Source organism: Bos javanicus, chromosome 3 (assembly GCF_032452875.1).
Source record: "Bos javanicus breed banteng chromosome 3, ARS-OSU_banteng_1.0, whole genome shotgun sequence".
In the NCBI taxonomy this organism is placed as follows: Eukaryota; Metazoa; Chordata; class Mammalia; order Artiodactyla; family Bovidae; genus Bos; species Bos javanicus.
The window spans coordinates 3,145,290-3,169,375 of record NC_083870.1 but is presented as its reverse complement, the minus strand read 5'-3'; the positions used below and the strand labels follow the sequence as shown (position 1 = coordinate 3,169,375).

Here is a 24,086-nt window from a genome sequence, read left to right as displayed (position 1 = left end):
AGCTTAGGGTTAACTCAGATTAGGGATAAAAGAGGAGTGTTGAAACTCCTTTTTTAGATTAGAGATAGAAGAGAGGAGTCTGTGAACTTGAAGACAGATTACAAGAAATTATCCTATCTAAACAACAGACAGAAAAAGACTAAATAATTGAATAGACTCAGTTTTCTATTGGACAATACTAAACAGACTATAAGTAAATGGAATTAAGAGATAAAGAATGGGGCAGAAAAAAATAAGTGAAGAAATAATCACTGAAATTCTCCCAAATTAAAAAAAAAAGCCATAAGCTATAGAGGAATAATTAAAAAAAAAAAAAAAAATACCCTTGTGGGGGCGGGGTTCCCTGCTGGTCTAGTAGTTAGGATTTGATGCTTTCACCATGGAGGCCCAGGTTCAAGCCCTGGTTGGGGAACTAAGATCCTGTTAAGCTGCCCAGTACAGCAAAAAAACAAAAAGTTACATTACAGTACCCTTAGGTACATAATAGTCAAATTGCTAAAAACCAAGCTTAAAGAAAAATATCTGAAAGCAGCCAGAGAAAAGTTATTATTATCTACAGGGATACAAAGACATAAAGGTCTTCTTATCAGAAATACCTGAAGCTGTTTCACCAGTGGCCACGGGGGCCACACTGTCCTGATTTCAGAAGCGACGGCCCTGTGCTTCCCTCTGGGTGAGAGCTCCCGGGCCCCCCAGCCAGGCCCTGCCCAGGCGATGCTGCCCGAGTGTGCTTGTCCCAGCCCCGGCCTGGTCACCACCACAAGCGATGGCGCACTGCTCCCGACCGCTCACTTGCTGCGGCCCCACTGCCGCTCCAGGGAGATGTCCCACCCCACCAGGAGCCAGGACCAGGCTCTCCTGTCTGTCCCCGCCTCATCCACAAACGTGTTCTTTCTTGTGATCAGGTATAGGTTTCAGAATATAAGATCCGACTGTATATAACTGTAATAAATACGGGTTGCCACTATTAAAAGAAAATAAACCTGAAGCTGAAAGGATTAAAACAAACAAAAGCAGTCAATCCAGAATTCTATATCCTATGAAAATATCCTTCAAAAGTAAAGATAAACAAATATTTGGGGATAAATGAAGAGTAAGAGAATCTGTCGCCAGCAGACTTAAACTACAAAAAACACACACAGGGAGTTCCCTGATGGTCCAGTGGTTAGGATCTGGCACTTTCGCTGCTTGGGCCTGGGTTCAACCCCTGGCCAGGAAACTTAGAGCCCATAAGTCACATAACAGGGCCAATAAATAAAGGAAAAAGAAACACATAGAAAGAAGGAAAGAAACACAGGGAAAAGTCACTTACCAGTGTGCTGTGAAGTACAGACATTAAGCAGTGACATTCACCAACAATTCTGGTCTCGGTGATCTCTATGTTTACTATATACTTTCAAGCCTTCATGTTTTTACTCAAACTATGCTAAGAAAATTCTGATAAAATTGGAAAACTCTTACTCACCCTTCAAGATACAATTTAAATGCCCCTCCTATATAAAATCTTAGTTTCACAGAACTAATTCCTATAGTGATTTCACTTCCATAGCACACTTTCCCCCCTCCCAAACCATTTTATATATGTATACATACACAAAAGTTATCAATCACATTCTGCTATTATTTATGGATCTGTCTTCCCACATAGACTGTGAGTTTCACAAGGGTAGAGATAATCACTCCTTGCTCTTGCATCTCAGCATCAAAGAATTCCTGGCATAGTGAAGAACTTGAATTATTCTTCAACAAGGACAGGAATATTCTAAATCAAGCCTTAAACTCACTGAAACAATTCAAAGGGATCAGATTAAGATGATGCCTGAATAATCTGTTCTCACTTAGTACTTACCTATCACTTTTCAAACAAAATGCATTCTCTAACTGATTTAAAGTTAAATACTACAAATGAAAATACTTTGCTTAAAGATGAGCTATACTGGAATTAATGAACTAAGTTCTAATCCTTAAATAAAGTGACATAAATTAATGATGAGATGCAGGAGATGGCAGGCATCTACCATTTTGATGACTTTAAGATAAACTGACATGACATAATTAGAACCTGTCCTTACAGACATACAAGCCATATCAAAATTCTTTGCCCTACGGAGGCCAAAAGTGTGATAAAAAATTAAACTTACTTATTTTTATCCCTGTCCTAAGCACATATACCTGTTGAAGGAGACAATGACAAATTCTCACTGACATTTCTTCAGATCATAGCCATATATCCATATGGTTATACATTAAGATGTGGGTGACAAAGGAAAAATAATATAAGAAACTCTTTCTTGTACTTTTCCTCATAAACATTAATTCTTTTTGCTTTTGAAGTAAAGAGAATTCTGTCATGGCTTTAACTATCATATACATTTATAAGAAGAGACCCGTTTTCCCTTAGCTGTTTACCAGGTAAATTTGCTGGGATTTTCACTAAGATTTAGAATACTTTCTATAGAGGAGATCATTTACTCAATCCATTACTGACTCATAATAAGAAAAGAAAAAAAAAGCAAGTTTTTTATTTTAGGAATTAAGAAAATTTCCTTTTATTCTTAAAATCCGTCACTACACTGGACTAACTTAACACCTCTGATAAAAGCTGGCAGACCTACCATTTCCGCTGCTACAAATTCACACAAAGGAAACAGTGATGTGAAGGTCAAGGCAGCTAATCACTAATCACCACACATTAAGGAAGTAAACAAAAGGAGAAAGATAAAACAAGGAAAGGTAATTAGATTTATTTTCAGTTAATATGACATATCACCACCATGTTTTAATCTATGAAAAGAACCAGTCCTATCTTGGGCTGGGAAACAAACACTAATTTAAAAACATCCCAAGGGCAGGGGCAGGCGCTAACTTGTTAAAAAAACAAAACAAAACACAAAAACCTACCACTTTAAGAATAACAGCTAACTTTCTATATCATTGGCATCTGATTATCATAATGTGGTGAGGTTGCACACTAAACCCTAAACCTGATTTCATCTTCGTGAAAATTGAGACTCAGAGCGGTTATATGACTCCCAAGGACATTAGGCTAGTAAGTGGCAATAAGAATCAAACCTTGGTGTTTTACCTCCAAATATTGTATTTCCTTAGGCTTAAAGAATCCACCTGCAATGCGGGAGACCTGGGTTTGATACCTGGGTTGGGAAGATCCCCTGGAGAAGGGAAAGGCTACCCACTTCAGGCCAGAATACTTCCCGACCCAGGAATCAAACCTGGGAAACAGGGAAAAATTACCGAAGCAGATAGATATCCTTATTCAACTTAATATTATACCTCTATAATAATAAGGGGGCCTATTATGATAAGTGTTAGTAGCTCAGTCATGTCTGACTCTTTGTGACCCCCATGGACTATAGCCCACCAGCTTCTCTGTCCATGGAACTCTCCAGGCAGGAATACTGAAGCACATTGCTATTTAGTCCTCCAGGGACCTTCCTGACCCAAGAACTGAACCCAGGTCTTCTGCATTGCAGGCAGCTTCTTTACAATCTGAGCCAACATTGTAAAGGGAAGCCCTGATGTTATTATAATCGTGTGACAATGCTATATAAGTTAGCAGTTGTTTTTGTTTGTTTGTTGCAGTTGATCTTGAGGTGATGCTCTCTTTTAACCAGTCAGTACACTCCTACCCTTGGGGTATTGTCATGAAGGGACTAGAGCTAGTCTATTCAATCACACTATCACTCGCAGTAAAGGAAGTGGATTCTGGTTAACACTGTAGAGATGTTATTAACTGATATACGTAAACGCCATAATCTTTCATAAGATTATGGTCTCAAACTGGTGGTAAACTGAGACTTCAGATTAACAGTGCTGGGTGAAAATGGGGACCAGTTATGGAAAACAGTGTGCTGATGTCTCAGAAAAATTAAACACAGAATTGCAGTGTGACGGCAGTTCTACCTGTGGAGTATAAAGGAAAAAGAAGCGGAAACAAGAACTCGGACATTATATACCTGTGTCCACAGTAGCATTTCTCACAACAGCCAAAAGGCAGAAGCAGGCCTTTGGCAAATGAATAGATAAAAAAACGGTATACACATACATTGGAAAGTTTGTTCACTCTTAAAAAGGAAGTAAATTCTCACATATGCTACAATATGGATGAACCCTGAAAACATTTCAGTTACAAAAGGACTTAAGTATGATTCTACATTTATGAGGGCAAATTCACAAACATGAACAGTCAAAAATCACAGAGATAGACATTAGAATGGTGGTTGCCAGGGACTGAGGGCAGAGGATAATGGAGATTTAGTGTTTAATGGGCACAGATTTTCAGTTTGGGAAGATGAAAAAATTCTAGAAATGGATAGTGGTGATGGTTGTACAACAACACGCAATGTACTTAATGTCAAAGAAATGAACAATTTAAATGGTTAAAGCAGTGTATTTTAAGTGATATTTATTTTACCACAATAAATGAAAAAGATTAAAAGTACTGGAATTACTGAGTACAGGAAATCAGAAAGTAGTTTCTGGGCATAAGAGAGCACTGCATTTTCCTTGGGAAAACTGCTACCAGGGGCAGTCACACTGACAAATTTAAACCTTGAGACTCTCCAAGTATGACATGTATGTTCTGACCCACTCCTTCATACTCTTTTACTCGAGGATCTCAGACAACATTGTTTAACCCATCCTATGGCACCCAAATCCAAAAGACCTGATTATCTACACTAGGTGTGAAGAAAGGAGGAGCATCCCTAGTCAAACACAGATGTTCAAATTTCAAAGAGAAAATATTAATTAATAATTTGACAGGGATTCACCCTATTCAAATACACATCAAATTCAAGAATTATCATTCACCACACTGCATCTTCCGACCCTCTAGCTTCTTGGTCTTTGAAAAAAACGGGGAGGCAAACTTTGATCTCAAATGAATCCATATTTTCACGTTTTTCCTCATAAAAATCACACAAAAGTTGGCAAAGAACAAAAGAGAAAAGAAAGAATAAATGAGGTATGCCAGTATTAACTCCAAATGGACTGAGCCATGACTATATAAGAAACTAACAGATAGTGGTAGAAAACAAAGATGAATTTCTGTATAACTTTAATAAAAGACTAATAAGAAAAAAAAAAAAACTCCAGCAAATAAAATTTTGCATGGCAAAAACCATACTAAGTAAAACTGAAACACAAACAACAGTTTGCAAAAATTATTAGTAACTTAGAGCACTCAGGGCTAAACTCCCTAAGAGCTAAAAACTAAGAAAATGACCCAATAGTGAAATAGGCAAAAAGCATACACAGTGTCCCACCTACCAAAGAAAGAAAAAAATACATGAGTAGCTCTTAGACAAATAGAGATGCTCAATCCAAATGCAAATTAAAACTACAATGAGATAGCAATTTTTACCTAATACACAGTAAAAACGCCAAAGTTTGACAATTTCTACTGGAGGTTGGGGGCAATTATGAATTTTCACACATAGCGATAGGGAGTAAAAAGTGGTATAACCTCAATTTGCCAAGTTTATAAGTTTATATTTGGGTATAGTATCTACTGTTTTGTTTCACACATGCCTTTTAGGTGCATACTATGTACTCTATATAGATTCTTTAAGGTATATACAGGAAATTAAAAAATCTCTACCTTAAAAGAATTGGGGAGGAAAGGATAACATAAATGAAAATTACAAGTAGACAAAAACAAATTAAAAAATCTTGTAGTGTAAGGCAGAGTATGACCAACCACTATAGAAATTTGAATCATTCTGTGTTAGTTTCCTCATCACTTAATCAATTTAACAACCTCAACACAAAAACAATTCATTATGTTCTCTCAAAACTACTTTATGCTACAGTATATATCTGAAATTAAATGGCCTATTTCTTTGCCTAAGAATGGTCTCATTGAGGGAATTGTATTCTATACTCTGAAAGCCTCATATTTTATGATGGCTTGTTTCACAGGCATCTACAAAGTCAAATCTTATATAACCTAAGATCCTAAAGAGCAAATAAAACAACAAAAGAAAATATGGAAAGAGCAAGTGAATAAGGATTTTAATTAAAAGAAAGAAGCATATATTCCACTGAAAAACGTCAAATACTGAACTATTTCAGACTGGATATAAGTTCATAATCCTCCTGTTACATACTAAGAAGTGGGGAAAGGAATATAGAAACTTTTGGCAGCTAATAAGATAAAAATTATAAAAGTAGGTCATTTTAGGGATTTTTAAAAGATTTTTAATATCTCAGAATACCTATACTATAGCTCTATATGCTGCTGCTGCTGCTGCTAAGTCGCTTCAGTCGTGTCCGACTCTGTGCAACCCCATAGACGGCAGCCCACCAGGCTCCTCTGTCCCTGGGATTCTCCAGGCAAGAATACTGGAGTGGGTTGCCATTTCCTTCTCCAATGCATTAAAGTGAAAACTGAAAGTGAAGTCGCTCAGTCGTCTCCGACTGTTAGCGACCTCATGGACTGCAGCCTACCAGGCTCCTCCGTCCATGGGATTTTCCAGGCAAGAGTACTGGAGTGGGCTGCCATTACCTTCTCCGATAGCTCTATATACTTTTCTCTTATTAATATCAGTGCAGAGAACTGGACAAACAGAAATTAAAAGTATGAACATACATTCTCCTTGGCTGAAAAGAAATATTGAGGTTTTTTTTTTTTTTTTTGGCTGCCCATTCTCGCCTCCCACTCTTTTTGGAGTATTCAGTAAGCAATTACTTCATTAAGCTCTACCAGTCTAGTATCTGTAGATACTCTAACTTTATAGCACGTATTACCAACTCTTGGTTCTCGGAGTAGCGTGGTTGGCTGCTCTATCGCCTGTTTTTAGAAATAAAGTTCCACTGGAATACAGCAACACTCATTCACTTACTTATTTTCTAGGGCTGTTTTCATAACACAATGGAAGAGTTTGCAAAAGTCTGCCTGAACACTGTTGCCTGTTTTTGTAAATAAGGTTTTGTTGGAACATAGCCCCACTTGTTCCTTTACATATTGTCTAGGGCTGTATTCATATTATAATAGCAGAGTTGAGTTGCTGTGATAAAAATTGTATGGTCTGAAAAGTAAATACAAAAATATTCGTCACCTAGACCCATACAAAGTAGTGAGTAAATACAAAGTTTGCTGACTACCATGGTAAATGACCTCATGAAATTAACTGCTACACATATACCTCACCAGAATTTCTGAAATAACTGAAAGCAGTTTAAAGACTAGCTTGAGCTGAACTTTCTCAACAATCATTCTTAACATTTATTTCACTTAAGAAAATGCTACAGTTTTCAGATGGTGATTTCTAGGTAATGAAGTCCAGCTAGCAGTACAAATGCAAACAGGCAAAATGGTTTTCTGAGAAGGCCTTACAAATAACTGGGAAAAGAAGAGCAGTGAAAGGCAAAGGAGAAAAGGAAAGACATACCATATGAATGCTAAGTTCCAAAGAATAGCAAGGAGAGATAAGAAAGCCTTCCTAAGTGAATAATATGAAGAAATAGAGGAAAATATCAGAATGGGAAAAACTAGAGATCTCCTCAAGAAAATTAGAGATACCAAGGGAACATTTCATGCAAAGATGGGCACAATAAAGAAAAGAAATGGTATGGACCTAACAGAAGCAGAAGATATTAAGAAGAGGTTGCAAGAATACACAGAACTATACGAAAAAGATTTTCATGACCCAGATAACCACGATGGTATGATCACTGACATAGAGTCAGACATCCTGGAGTACAAAGTCAAGTGGTCCTTAGGAAGGAAGCATCACTATGAACAAAGCTAGTGAAGGTGATGGAATTCCAGTTGAGCTATTTTAAAACTTCAAAGATGATGCTGTTAAAGTGCTGCACTCAATATGCCAGCAAACTTGGAAAACTCAGCAGTGGCCACAGGACTGGAAAAGGTCAGTTTTCACTCCAATCCCAAAGAAAGGCAATGCCAAAGAATGCTCAAACTACTGCACAACTGCACTCATTTCACCTGTTAGCAAAGTAATGCTCAAAATTCTCCAAGCTAGGCTTCAACAGTACGTGAACTGAGAAATTCCATATGTTCAAGCTGGATTTAGAAAAGGCAGAGGAAGCAGAGATCAAATTGCCAACATCTGTTGGATCATAGAGAAAGCAATAGAATTCCAGAAAAATATCTACTTCTGCTTCACTGACTATGCTAAACCTTTGACTGTGTGGATCACAACAAACTGTGGAAAATTCTTAAAGACACAGGAATACCAGACCACCTTACCTGCCTCTTGAGAAACCTGTAAGCAGTCAAGAAGCAACAGTTATAATTGGACATGGAGCAACGGACTGGTTCAAAATTGGGAAAGAAGTATGTCAAGGCTGTATACTGTCACCCTGCTTGTTTAACTTATATGCAGAGAACATCATGCAAAATGCCAGGCTAGATGAAGTACAAGCTGGAATTAAGATTGCCAAGAGAAACATCAATACCCTCAGATATGCAGATGACACCACCCTCATAACAGAAAGCAAAGAGGAACGAAAGAGCCTGTTGATGAGGGTTAAAGAGGAGACTGAAAAAGCTGGCTTAAAACTCAACATTCAAAAAACTAAGATCATGGCATCCAGTCCCATCACCTCATGGCAAAATAGATGGGGAAACAATGGAAACGGTGATGACTTTATTTTCTTGGGCTCCAAAATCACTGCGGCTGATGACTGCAGCCTGAAATTAAAAGACGCTTGCTCCTCGGAAGAAAAGCTATGACAAACCTAAGCGAAGTGAAAGGTTCTCAGTCCTGTTCGACTTTGTTTGTGACCCCGTGGACTACACAGTCCATGAGATTCTCCAGGCCAGAATACTGGAGTGGGTAGACATTTCCTTCTCCTAGGGATCTTCCCAACCCAGGGATCTAACTCAGGTCTCCCTCACTGCAGGCAGATTCTTAACCAACTGAGCTACAAAGAAGCCCAAGAATATTGGAGTGGGTATCCTATCCCTTCTCCAGTGGATCTTTCTGATCCAGGAATTGAACCAGGGTCTCCCGCATTGTAGGTGCATTCTTTACCAGCTGAGGTACCAGGGAAGTCTAGACAGCATGTTAAAAAGTGGAGACATTACATTACTGACAAAGGTCTGTATAGTCAAAGCTATGATTTTTCCAGTAGTCATATATGGATGTGAGAGTTGGACCACAAAGAAGGCTGAATGCTGAAGAACTGATGCTTTTGAACTGTGATGCTGGAGAAGACTCCTGAGAGTCCCTTGGACTGCAAGATCAAGCCAGTCAATCCTAAAGGAAATCAGTCCTAAATATTCACTGGAGGGACTGATGCTGAAGCTGAAGTTCCCATATGTTGGCCACCTGATGAGAAGAGTCAAGTCATTAGAAAAGACCCTGATGTTGGGAAAGGTTGAAGGCAGGAGGAGAAAGGGATGACCAAGGATGGTTGGACGGCATCACCGACTCGATAGACATGAATTTGGGTAAGCTCTGGGAAATGGTGAAGGACGGGGAAGCCTGGCATGCTGCCGTCCATGGGGTTGCAAAGAGTCAGACACGACTGAGTGACTGAACAACAACAACTACTGTGAGTTTCCTGGTGGCCTAGTGGTTAAGATTCTGTATTTCACTGATGTGGCCTGAGTTTAATCCCTGGCCAGGGAACTGAGATCCCAGAAACCTCGAGAGATGGCCAAAAAAAAAAAAAAAAAAAACCCTGGCCTTCCTTGGTGGCTTAGTGGTAAAGAATTCGCTTGCCAATGCAGGAGACACAGGTTGGATCCCTGGTCTGGGAAGATCCCATAGGTGGCAGAACAAAACTCAAACTGAGTGCCACAACTATTGGGCCTATGCTCTAGAGCCCAGGAACTGCAACCATTGAACCCACGTGCCACAACTACTGAAGCCTGCATGCCCTAAAGCCTGTGCTCTGCAAAAAGAGACGCCACTGCAGTTAAGAAGCCTGCACAATGCGATGAAGAGTAGCCCCTGCTCGCTGCAATTACATAGAGGCCCACATGGCAACAAAACCCCAGCGCAGTCCAGGTTTGATGTAGGATACAGGATGGTTGGGGCTGGTGCACTGGGATGACCCAGAGGGATGGTACGGGGAGGGAGGTGGGAGGAGGGTTCAGGATGGGGAACACGTGTACACCCGTGGCAGATTCATGTTCAGTTCAGTCGCTCAGTCGTGTCCGACTCTTTGCGACCACATGAATCACAGCACACCAGGTCGCCCTGTCCATCACCAACTCCTGGAGTTCACTCAGACTCACGTCCATAGAGTTGGTGATGCCATCCAGCCATCTCATTCTCAGTCATCCCCTTTTCCTCCTGCCCCCAATCCCTCCCAGCATCAAAGTCTTTTCCAATGAGTCAACTCTTCGCATGAGGTGGCCAAAGTACTGGAGTTTCAGCTTTAGCGTCATTCCTTCCAAAGAACACCCAGGGCTGATCTCCTTTAGAATGGAGTGGTTGGATCTCCTTGCAGTCCAAGGGACTCTCAAGAGTCTTCTCCAACACCACAGTTCAAAAGCATCAATTCTTCGGTGCTCAGCTTTCTTCACAGTCCAAATTTCACATCCATACATGACCATTGGAAAAACCATAGCCTTGACTAAATGGATCTTTGTTGGCAAAGTAATGTCTCTGCTTTTCAATATGCTATCTAGGTTCGTCATAACTTTTCTTTCAAAGAGTAAGCGTCTTTTAATTTCATGGCTGCAGTCACCATCTGCAGTGATTTTGGAGCCCCCCAAAAATAAAGTCTGACACTGTTTCCACTGTTTCCCCATCTATTTCCCATGAAGTGATGGGACCAGATGCCATGACCTTCGTTTTCTGAATGTTGAGCTTTAAGCCAACTTTTTCACTCTCTTGTTTCACTTTAATCAAGAGGCTTTTTAGTTCCTCTTCACTTTCTGCCATAAGGGTGGTGTCATCTGCATATCTGAGGTTATTGATATTTCTCCCAGCATCTTGATTCCCGCTTGTGCTTCTTCCAGCCCAGCGTTTCTCATGATGTACTCTGCATATAAGTTAAATAAGCAGGGTGACAATATACAGCCTTGATGTACTCCTTTCCCTATTTGGAACCAGTCTGTTGTTCCACGTCCAGTTCTAACTGTTGCTTCCTGACCTGCATACAGATTTCTCAAGAGGCAGGTGAGATGGTCTGATATTCCCATCTCTTTCAGAATTTTCCACAGTTTATTGTGATCCACACAGTCAAAGGCTTTGGCATAGTCAATAAAGCAGAAATAAATGATTTTCTGGAACTCTCTTGCTTTTTCAATGATCCAACGGATGTTGGCAATTTGATCTCGGCTTCCTTTGCCTTTTCTAAAACCAGCTTGAACATCTGGAAGTTCACGGTTCATGTATTGCTGAAGTCTGGCTTGGAGAATTTTGAGCATTACTTTACTAGTGTGTGAGATGTCCAATTGTGTAGTAGTTTGAGCATTCTTTGGCATTGCCTTTCTTTGGGACTGGAATGAAAACTGACCTTTTACAATCCTGTGGCCACAGCTGAGTTTTCCAAATTTGCTGGCATATTGAGTGCAGCACTTTCACAGCATCATCTTTCAGGATTTGAAATAGCTCAACTGGAATTCCATCACCTCCACTAGCTTTGTTCGTAGTGATGCTTCGTAAGGCCCACTTGACTTCACATTAATATTTTGTCTCTAGTTATAATTTTAATATCTCATTCTTAATCACGTTTAAGAGCAGTATTCTAGTTATCAATGACCTCTATTAAACCAACAAAAAGAATCATGTTGTCACTGTCTTGGGTTTTACCTTGGATAAGCCAAAATGCTAAAGCATTTCAAAAGATGTAGTACACACCTCAGTTACACAAGATGCTGGGAAAGACTGTGGGCAGGAAGAGAAGGGAGCGACACAGGATGAGGTGGTTGGATGGCATTACCGACTCAATGGACATGCGTTTGAGCAAGTCTGGGAGATAGTGAAGGACAGAGGAGCCCACTGTGCTTGCAGTCCATGGGGTCACAAAGAGTCAGACACGACAGAGTGACTGAACACCACCACAAGAATACAGCTTCCTGCTGGACACACTCACTTAACTGCCCCACAGACAACTCGAACAGCATCTTCCTACCAACCTACTTCTCTTTCTTCTTTTCACATCCTCCATTTGGTCACCAAAGCCATAATGCTGAAGTCACCTTAGTTTCTTCTTTCTCACATTGAATCAAGCATTAAGTTCTGCTAGCTTACCTCTATTTCTCAACTTTGTCCCCTCTTCAATCATTTCAGCACTGTAATAATTTAGAACAAAGTGATTTTTTACTAGACTACTCTAATAGTTTTCTGTTATTTCTGCATGTGGTCATGTCCCCCTCACATCTATCCTTCAGAAGCAGTAAGTATCAGAAAATGATTCCAAGAAGCCTGAATACTTGGTTGCATTTAACATGCAAAAGAAGAAGGTGGGAAACATCCAAACAGAAGAAAGAGTATTCACAAAAAGCAAGTCTGGGTGAGTGGAGAATGAAAACTGCCAGATACGTCAGAATGGCTGGAGTGCTGGATGAGGTGAGAGATGAGGTAGGGAGAGCATTAAGTGCTAAGATCATGAAGATCTTTGTGAACTTCTAATTAGAATTCCATTTCCTACTGATTCACACGTCAGACCAATCAAAAACCTGCTGCTGCAGACAATATTCAGAGGAAGAAGAAAAACAACTCTGGATCATTTATGCAACAAACATTGAAATAATCATGTTCATACTTGCATGTGCCAACCTCCCCAATATAATGCCTACTGAATGACAGTATGTTCAAATACTGAATAATGCCCTGAAATATGAAGAGTTCTAGAGCAAGAGACTTTAACCTCTCTTATTTTTTAAAGTCCCATCTCAAAAACCACTTTATTGTTTCAACCTTGCTGCCTGAATCATCTGCCACTAACTGAATGCTAAGTCTCTCTTCCAGGCTCTCACAATACTATCTGACTTAGTTCTCACTCTTTTTCACTAAGAATATCCGATCATCGTGTTGCCTGAATGTAAACTCTACAATGCAGACTTTACCTCAACTGTGACTAACTTAAAGTCACCAAATTATTGTTTACTTGTGTTCCTGAAGAGCCAAAAGGCACTGGTGAATAATAAAGAAGTAATGATAGTGGGAAGGCAAAGTCCACTCTTTACTTTTCTACCCTTAGATAGCTGCAATAAAGAAGAAACTTGAGAGCACTCTTCAAAATGAGATGAAAACCACGTTTGACTTTATGACCACTTTCCATCCCTAAGGATCGGGGATCTAAACTATATACATTTAAAACAGTTTCAGATGATATGCTGGAATTCTGAAACAAGCAACTGAAAGATCTCAGTAGCAACAGGTAGACACTTCCAGTATTACAGAAATAGGCATTAATTTAGGGTGTGAGAGCAAGAAAGGATGTACATATGAAACAGATGATGTGGGCACTCACCTGTCGAATTGACATGGTACAGAGAATATACAGGAAGATGAAGGAACAGTCTGTGGTGTCATCCCCGAGCAGATTTCGGTGAGACAGTCCCTGGATGTAGGACAGGGGGGTGAAAGGCAGCTTTGCCACCACTCTGCCATCAAATCTAAAGAGGAAAGAACAGAGGACTGTTATTTTCAGAAGGCTGACAAACTTAGTTCCGGAGAGAATCTGGGACAGAAACAGAACTTTAAGTCTCTTGATCTCTAAAAAACCAAGAAATGGTGATATTCTAAAAATATATCTGTAGTATAAGGATATAAGGAGATTTTTTTTCCCATTAATCTTTTTCTAAACTAGAGATTCTTAGTTTTTTCAATATCAGGATATTTAACATGCTGAAAAAGTATTGAGGACTCCAAAAAGGTTTTATTTAGAGGTTTCATCTATTATCAATATTACTATTTAATAAATTAAAACTGAGAAATTTTAAAATATTTGTCAAATCATTTAAAAGACAGTAATACTCAGTATATGTTAACACAAGTATTTTTATGGAAAATAACATTATTTTCCATACAAAAAAAGAATTCACCAAGAAGAAAGGCTTCTTCCTTCCTCCCCCTCAACGTCATAGCTGCTTCATTACTTGGGCTGTTACAATATTATACACCCTATGAAGCCTTTGGAAAATTCCACCATACATTCATGAGAGAATGAAAGTGAAGAAGGCAAGGAAAAAAATCTTAGAATTATTACAATAATTTGTACCTCAAGGACCTCCTAAAAGTCTGAAACTGCCAGCATTCCCCAAACCATACTTTTGAGAAGCACTGTTCTAAACCATAAGATCAATAAGATTTTAAGAATTCTCTTTTCTAAGAGTCAAAGATTCCCAGTATACACCTTAAACATGAAATTCATGGAATGTACACAGTGGTGAATGAAAAATAGTATACATAATATTCTGAGATAACTTTTTTGTTTTAATAAAACTTTATTTTTTTAAATTTAAATTTATTTATTTTAATTGGAGGTTAATTACTTTACAATATTGTATTGGTTTTGCCATACATCAACATGAATCCTCCACAGGTGTACACATGCTCCCCATCTTGAACCCCCCTCCCACCTCCCTCCCCATACCATCCATCTGGATCATCCCAGTGCACCAGCCCCAAGGATCCTGTATCCTGCATCAAACCTGGACTGGCGATTCATTTCTTATATGATATTATACCTGTTTCAATGCCATTCTCCCAAATCATCCCACCCTCTCCCTCGCCCACAGAGTCCAAAAGACTGTTCTATAACTTTTAACATACTTCTAATATTTGAAATTAATTCCTTTTATTTTTTCTAAAACAGAAAAGAAAGATGTTTTGAAAAGAGGAAAAGCTTATAAAAAAGCTAGAAGAAGTACATATCACTGTTTATTTTGAGGTGCTGGGGATATGAGCTTTTTTTGTACTTTTCAATAAGTTGTATAATCAGACAAAGAGAATTATAAAATTAATGTGATTAAGGATAGTGATACTTCACAGTATTAGAAAAGTATATGACCGCCATCAGTTAAATTATCCAAATAAAGTCTCTACTTCCAGTTAAAATGTCTAGAACATTTGCTTTTAGAAAATATGTATTTATCTTATTCATCTTTGGTTGTGCTAGGTCTTCATTGCTGCCTGTGAACTTCCTCTAGCTGTGGTGAGCAGAGGCTAGTCTCTGGTGTGACACATGGGCTTCTCATTGCGGTGACTGCTCTTGCTGTGGAGCACAGAGCTGGACGCAGACTTCAGTAACTGCAGCACCTGGCTCAGCAGTTGTGAAGCATGGGCTCTAGAATGCAGGTTCAGTAGTTGTGGTGTATGGGTACAGTTGCTCTGCGGTATGTGGAATCTTCCCAGACCAGGGATCCAACCTGTGTCCCCTGCACTGACAGGCAGGTTCTTACACACCATACCACCAGGGAAGTCCAAGAATATTCCCTTAAAAAAAAAAATGCTTGGTATTTAGAATGTTTCTATAGAGGGAGGGGGAAAAGAGAGGTAGCATTACTATCATTTCCTTTGGAGAAAAAAAATTCCTAAATATCCATCCATATAAACTTGTGAGTTTTGAGGCGCCAGAGAACTAAGCCTGTGCACTACAACTACTTAGCCTGAGCACCCCAACAAAGATCCAACCAGCAGTTTTGAGGCGCCAGAGCTTTACAAATATATAATATTTCTATATATTTATAAATGTATAAATATTATAAAATATAAATATTGCAAGCTTCATACATAGCTGAACTCCACAGAAAATAGAACAGAATGAAATAGACACATTCTATAAATATATATGATTATACACTTACTACTTTGAACTGCCTTCCTAGTATATATTTACATAGGGAAAGGGCTCAACCATAAAGTGCTGTTACTTGGATATGACAAAAAATATTGAAAGATCCATAAGAAGTAATCATTCTTGTCTACTAAACTCATAAAAGCAAAACAAAAGAAATAACTTTTCCAGGAGGAGATATTCCCATTTACTCATAAGAAGTATGATATATAGTTGTTGCGATATTTCCTTGTTATATATATGCTGTTTACAGTATGCTGGTTCTACATATGACACTCTACTATTTTTCTATAGAGTTAACTGTAAGAAGCAGGGCTGAAATAAATATAGACAAAAATGTTTATCCTTCTTATTGCTAACATATGCACACCCAAATTCACCTTCTATAGTCATTTTATTTCTTGTTATTTTTAATTTGAAATTGTAGCCAAAATGAAAACCTTTTACAACTAATAAATGAATTCAGTAAAGTTTCAAGACAGAAATCAACCTAAAAAAATCAGTTGCACGTCTATGTGAAGTGAAAGTTGCTCAGTCGTGTCCAACTCTTTGTGACCCCATGGACTATACAGACCATGGAATTCTCCATGCCAGAATACTGGAGTGGGTAGCCATTCCCTTCTCCAAGGGATCTTCCCAACCCAGGGATCAAACCCAGGTCTTCCGCATTGCAGGTGGATTCTTTACCAGCTGAGCCACAAGGGAAGCCCAAGGATACTAGAGTGAGTAGCCTATCACTTCTGCAGAGGATCTTCCAGATCCAAGAATCAAACTGGGGTCTCCTGCATTGCAGGTGGATTCTTTACCAACTGAGCTATCAGGGAAGCCCTACACACACACACAAAATCCCATTTACAACAGCATTATTAATGTAATTAACTTATTTAATCAAAGTTAATCAAGGAAGTGAAAGATAACGCTAAAAACTGTAAGACACTGATAAACTGAAGATGACACAAATATATGGAAAGATATCCATGTTCACAGATTGGAAGATATAATATTGTTAAAATGTCCATACTGGGACTTCCCTGGTAGTCCAGTGATTAAGAATCTGCCTTTCAATGTGAGGGCTATGGGTTTGACCCCTGGTTGGGGAACTAAGAGCCCATGTGTTACAGGGGAACTAAGCCTGTGCACTACAACTACTTAGCCTGAGCACCCCCAACAAAGATCCAACCAGCAGAATAAATAAATAAATAAATATTAAAAAGAAAAAACATGTCCATACTATCCAAAGTATCCCTAGATCCAATATAATCTCTTATCAAAATTCTACTTTTTACAAAAATAGAAAAATTAATACTAAAACCCATAGGGAATCACAAAAGAGCTTGAATAGGCAAAGCAGTCTTGAGAAAGCTGGAGGCATCAAACTTCGATTTCAAATGTGCAGTCACCACACAAATATGACACTGGCATAAAGACAGACATGTGGACCACTGGGACAGAATGAAGAGCCCAGAAATAAACCCTGTCAACTAGTATTTGACAAGGGAGCAAAGAATTCTCAAGGAGAGAAGAACAGTCTCTTCAGTAGATGATGCTGGGTAAACTGGATATTCACACACAAAAGAATAACACCAGACCCCTATCAAAAACCACCCACAAAAATTAACTCAAAATGGATTAAGAATTTAAACATGAGATATGAAACCATGAAACTTCTAGAAGGAAACATTGGGAAAAAGCTCCTTGACACAGCTCTTGGCAAAGATTTTTTGGGTATGACACCAAAAGCACAAGCAACAAAACTCAACAAATGTGACCACATCAGACAAAAAAGCTTCCGCTCAGCCAGTGAAACAACAACATGAAAATGCAAACCATGGAATAAGAGAAAATATCTGTAAACCATGGATCTGTTAAAGAGTTAGTATCCAAATTATATAAGGATCTGTACAGTAGCAAAACTCTTCCAAATAGTCCAATTAAAATGAGGGCAGAGGATCTGAATAGGCATTTTCCTGAAAAAGACATACAAATGGCTAAGAAGTACATGAAAAGATGATCAACACGACTAACCATCAGGGAAATGCAAACTAAAGCCACGCGATTTCATCTCTCACTTGTTAGAATGACTATTACCAAAAGGACAAGAGATAACAAATGCTGGGCACTGTTTGTGGGAATGTAAATTGGTACAGCCACTATGAAAAACACCATGAATGTTCCTCAAAAAATTAAAAACAGAACTACCATATGATTCAGAAATCCCATTTACAGCTATTTAGCCAAAGAAATGGAAATAAACTACTATCTCAAAGAGATCTGTACTCCCATGTCACTGCAGTAGTATTCATAATAACCAAGATATGGAAACTACCTAAGTGCCACCAACAGATGAATGGATAAAGGAAATGTATATATATATATATATACACACACACACACACACACACATCTATACATGTATATATATACTGTGTACACGTCTGACAGAGAAAGACAAATACTGTATGACATCACTTATATGTGGAATCTAAAAAAAGCTTAACTCTTAGAGAAATAGATTGGTGGTTGCCAGAGGATAGGAGGTGAGAGAAACAGTATGAGACTTTAGACCAGCCACAAAAATGAATAAAATGAATAAAAAAAAAAAAAACCCTTCAAATTAAGTTTTTCAGGAGATTGGAAGCTTGCTACAGGAATAGCTAAGTGAATTGGTGTCTAGCCTAATAATGAAAAGAGTTGGGGAGAGAAAGAAAAAGTACAGAGAGAGACATGGCTTATAATAGGTTGATTATCTCTCCAAGTGTACTTACTCTCTGCAATTCCAAAGGGAAGGACCACTACTTATGAACAGAATAAGAAGGTGTATTTCGGCCCAATAAAAAGAACCATTTTCAAACCCTACATACTACTGATAAACTATATTATGTTAGAAACCATCAAGCTCCTCACTGTTGAAAATAATTAAAAAGAGGATGGAAAATTATCTGCTAGAGGTATTATTGGAGGGATTTCTGTACTAACAGAGAAGTAATGTGTTAAATGACTTTAAAGATTGCTTCTCTAAGATTATAATGTTTTGACTGTATGGAAATAATCCAGAAGAGAAATTAAATAGAAATAAATAATTGATAATAATTAAATACAGTGCCTCCTATTGCTTCTCTGGCAATCTAGGAGCTCAAGTCCTTCCCATACAGTCTAAGCTGAGGCTTTTTTCTTATCAACACATTTTAAGATGAAAATGGGTATTACAGGTAATATATTCCATTCTACAATAAACAGATGATCAAGGTGAAACTAAGAGAAATTATGCTAAAGAACAGTGATTGTTCAGTACAATCAAAATATGTACTAGACCTTTAAGACTTTTTTTGATGTGGACCATTTTTAAAGTTTTTACTGAGTTTGTTACAATATTGTTTATGTTTTGGGTTTTTTTGGCTGCAAGGCATGTGGGCTCTTAGTTTCCCAACCAGGGATCGAACTCACATCCCCTGCACTGAAAAACAAAGTCTTATACTGGGGAAGTCCCAAAATATGCATTAGACTTTTCATTTCACATGAGGGCCTATAAAAATAGTTACAGCCTTTAACTTCTAGGTGCTCACAATCCTAGACATGAGAAATATATATGTACAGAATAGTAATTATATTTAATATTATTGTACTATATACTTGAAATTTGCTAAGACAGTAAATCTTAATTAGTCTTACCACCACCACAACAAACTGATATTTATGTGAAGGATTTGTTAACTAATCTTATTTGGTAATCATTTTGCAATATATGCACCAATGTATGCATCAAACTATCACTCTATACATCTTAAACGTACATAGTATTCTATATGTCAATTATATATCTCAATAAAGCTGGAAAAAGGAAGTATTATTCATAACTGCCAACTGATAAGTTACGATGGTACTTCACTATTACCCAAACTCCATAGTTTACATTAGGGCTCACTCTTGTTTCTTTCTTTTTTTAGCACTTATTTACTTATTTGGCTGTTCTGGGTCTTCACTGTGGCATGAAGAATCTTTAGTGCTGGCATGCAGGATCTAGTTCCCTGACCAGCGACTGAACCAGGCCCCCTGCACTGGGAGTGTGGAGTCTTAGTCACTGAATGACCAGGCAAGAACCATTCTTGGGTTTTAATAAATGTACAGCAAAATGTATCACCATTAAGTATCACACAGAATAGTTTTACACTAAAAAAAAATCCTCTGTGCTCTGCTTATTCCCTCCCTCATACCTGATTCCTGGCAACCACTGATCGTTTTACTACTATCTCCATAGTTTTATCTTTTCTATAATGTCATGTAGTTGCAATCATATAGTATGTAGCCTTTTCAGATTGATTTATTTCACTTAATAGTATGCATTTAAGGTTCTTCATGTCTTCACATGGCCAATAGCCTATTTCTCTTTAGCAATGAATAATATTCTATTGTATGGATATTCCCACAGTTTATCCATTTATAAACTGATTGCTTCCAAGTTATGACAATTATCAATAAAGCTGTGTCAAAGTTTCTGGGTGGACATAAGTTTTCAACTCATTTGGGTTTACTTTCACTTTTTATTCTATATTATTCTATATTGTGTGAATTTTTTAGAAGTATTTGTGTCTCACTAGCCTAAGAAAATCCTTGTTTTAGAATTTTGGAACCAAAATTCTTTGGCTCTGATGTACATTCCTGGTTAAGATCTACAGCATAAGCTTTAGAAGCTACGTGATATAAACTAGTCATTTCAAATCATCAGGGAAAACAAATTATTTACTCCCTGCTTAGTACTGACAACAGCAAAGAGCTTGGTAAAGTTGGAAACTAAACACCAAAATAAATTACAGATGAAACAAAATTTATTTAAATATAAAAAAGAAAAAACTATATAATCGGGTATAAGAAAGGTACTATTTATACAACAGAAAAGTGACATAAAAATAAATATTTTCCATGTATCTTCAAAAGGAGAGTTTAATATGTAAAGAAGAGTCTTAATATGTAAAGACTTCTTATAAAAAGAAAATAAGGGGAAGAACATGAACTAGAAATTTAGAAATAGTAAAAGCATAATAAATAAATGAAAAGATGCTAAACATCACCAGAAATTGCAAATTAAAAAAACATATTATTTTTCAACTATTAGATTTACAAATATTAAACAGATACATAATTTCTAGTGATGACAAATATATACAGAAAGAACCATTCACAAGCCCAGAGGACAGTAATCTAAAAACATAAATTAATAAAAACTTTTCTAGGGGAATTTCCTGGTGGTCCAGTGGTTAGGGCTCTATGCTTTCACTGCCATGGGTCCAGGTTCAATTTCTGGTTGGGGAACTGAGATTCCCCAACAGCACAAAGCACAGCCAAACAAAAAGCAACATTCTGGAGAAAATTTCTATCAAAACTTTACCCAAGCAATAGTTGTAGGATATACATGGGGAAAAAATAAGTATAAGCATACCGGTGTATATACTACCTGTGAAAATTCTGTGTGAAGATGTATAGAAGATTATATAGGTAAGGGTACATCCATTCAATGGAATACTTACAGGCAATAAAAATGATATGCAAAGTTCACGTGTACTGTATTTTGAAAGACGACCGCAGGGGGACTTCCCTGGTGGTCTAGTGGTTAAGAATCTGCAGTGCAAGGCAGGGGATGAGTGTTCAGATCCCTGGTTGAGAGCTAAGATCCCACAGAGCAACTAAGCACATGCCCCACAACTACTGAGCCCACGTGCTCTGGAGCCTGCACACCACAACTAGAGAGTCCGCGCACCATAGTGAGAGAGTGCGCGTGACGCAGTGAGGGTCCGACATACTACAGCTGACGCCTGACATGGCCAAACAAGTACACGTTTTAAAAAATTAATAAAAATTAACAATTACCACAGGTAACTACAGCAGACTACACAACAGCCATTTTGGGTTATAAAAATTAATACATACAAATATCTAAATGTTTGTATATATACTGAAAAAATACAAGGCTGGAAAGGACATTTCACGAAGGCAGAGTGATTTTTACTTTATATTTTACACAATTATACTCTATTGGAATTCTTCCAGTAAGAACCTATTCAATAATAAGAGAAAAAATGCACTAAGAGATTCCATTTTGGAGGAAAAATATGACATTAGGAGAAAAATACATTGGAGGGACTTCCCTGACGGTCCAATGGTTAAGAATCCACTTTGAAGTGATAAATCCAAGAAGATACAACAATTATAAATATTTATGCATATAATATAGGAGCACCTCAATACAAAAGGCAAATGCTAACAACCATAAAAGGGGAAATTGAGAGTAAAACAATAATAGTTGGGGATTTTAACACCCCACTTACACCAAAGGACAGATCATCTACACAGAAAATTAATAACAAAAGCCTTAAAGTACACATTATACCAGATGGCCCTAATTGATATCTTTAGGACACTTCATCCCAAAACAGCAGAATCCACTTTTTTTCTCAACTGAACAAAGAACATTCTCCAGGACAGAGCACAGCTTGGGTCACAAATCAAGCCTTGGTAAATTTAAGAAAACTGAAATCCTATCAAGCATCTTTTCTGACCACAATGCTATGAGACTAGATATCAACTACAGGGAAAAAAACCTGTAAAAAACCCACAAATACAAGGAGGCTAAACAACACGCTTCTCAAATAACCAAGAGGTCACTGAAGACACTAAAAGAAAATTTATAAAATCCCTAGAAACAAATGACAATGAAAATATGACAATCCAAAACCTAGTGAAAGTTGCTCAGTTGTGTCCGACTCTTTGATCCCATGGATAATACAGTCCACGGAATTCTCTAGGCTAGAATACTGGAGTCGGTGGCCTTTCTCTTCTCCTGAGGATTTTCCCAACCCAGGGATCGAACCCAGATCTCTCACATTGCAGGCACATTTTTTACCAGTTGAGCCACAAGGGAAGCCCAACGATACTGGAGTGGGTGGCCTATCCCTTCTCCAGTGGATCTTCCTGACCCAGGAATCAAACCAGCGTCTCCTGCATTACAAGAGGATTCTTTACCAACCTAGAGGATGCAGCAAAAGCAGTTTTAAGAGGGAAGTTTATAGTAATACAAACCTACCTCAAGAAAGGAGAAAAATATCAAATCAACAACCTGATCTTACACCTAAAGTAACTAGAAAAAGAAGGACAAAAAACCCCCAAAGATAGTAGAAGGAAAAAAATCATAAATATCAGAGCAGAAATAAATGGGAAAAAAATGAAGAAAATAGCAAAGATCAATAAAACTACAATAACTTCGAGAAAATAAACAAAATGGACAAGCCACTAGCCAGACTCATCAAGAAGAAAAGGGAGAACACTTAAGTCAATAAAATTAGAAATGAAAAAGAAGATGTTACAACAGACAATGCAGAAATACAAAGGATCATAAGAGGCTACTAAGAGGAACTATATGCCAATAAAACAGACAACCTGGAAGAAATGGACAAGTTCTTAGAAAAGTACAACCTTCCAAAACTGAACTCAGAAGAAACAGAAATCATAAATGACCAATTACAAGCACTGAAATTGAAACCGTGATAAAAAATCTTCCAACAAACAGAAGCCCAGAGCCAAATGGCTTCACAGGTGAATTCTACCAAACATTTAGAGAAGAGCTAACATCTATCTTGCTCAAACTCTTCCGGAAAACTGCAGAGGAAGGAAAACTCCCAAATTCATTCTATGAGGCCACCATCACCCTGATACTAAAACAAGACAAAGATACCACCAAAAAAGAAAACAACAGGCAATATGAACATAGATGCAAAAATCTTCAACAAAATTCTAGCAAACAGAATCCAACAACAGATTAAAAGGATCATATACCAGGATCAAGTGGGGTTTACCCCAGGTATGCAAGGATTCTTCAATATATGCAAATCAATCAATGTGATACACCACATTAACAAACTGAAAGATAAAAACCATACGATCATCTCAACAGATGCAGAGAAAGCTTTCAACAAAATTAAACACCCATTTATGATTTAAAAAAAAAAATCTCTTTAGATTAGGCCTAGAAGGACTCTATCTCAAAATAATAAAGGCCATATATGACAACCATACAGCAAACATTATTCCCAATGGTGAAAATCTGAAAGCATTTCTTCTAAGATCAGGAAAAAGGGTGCCCTCTCTCATCACTATTTGTCAGCATAGTTCTGGAAGTCCTAACCATGGCAATCAGAGAAGAAAAATAAATAAAAGGAATATAGATAGGAAAAGAACTAAAACTCTCATTGTTTGGAGCATCAGTTCAGTTCGGTTCAGTCGCTCAGTCATGTCCGACTCTTTGCAACCCCATGAACCACAGCACACCATGCCTCCCTGTCCATCAC

General features: G+C 37.9%; 1 protein-coding gene across 1 annotated transcript in view; it reads right to left on the bottom strand.

The window, feature by feature from the left end:
• The window catches only part of TMCO1 (transmembrane and coiled-coil domains 1), a 55,869-nt gene that overhangs the window by 6,428 nt on the left and 25,355 nt on the right, over positions 1–24,086 (bottom strand). The window contains exon 6 of the mRNA XM_061399712.1: positions 13,423–13,567. Within this exon, the coding sequence (XP_061255696.1) occupies positions 13,423–13,567 (145 nt within the window). The remainder of the gene's footprint in view (positions 1–13,422; positions 13,568–24,086) is intronic.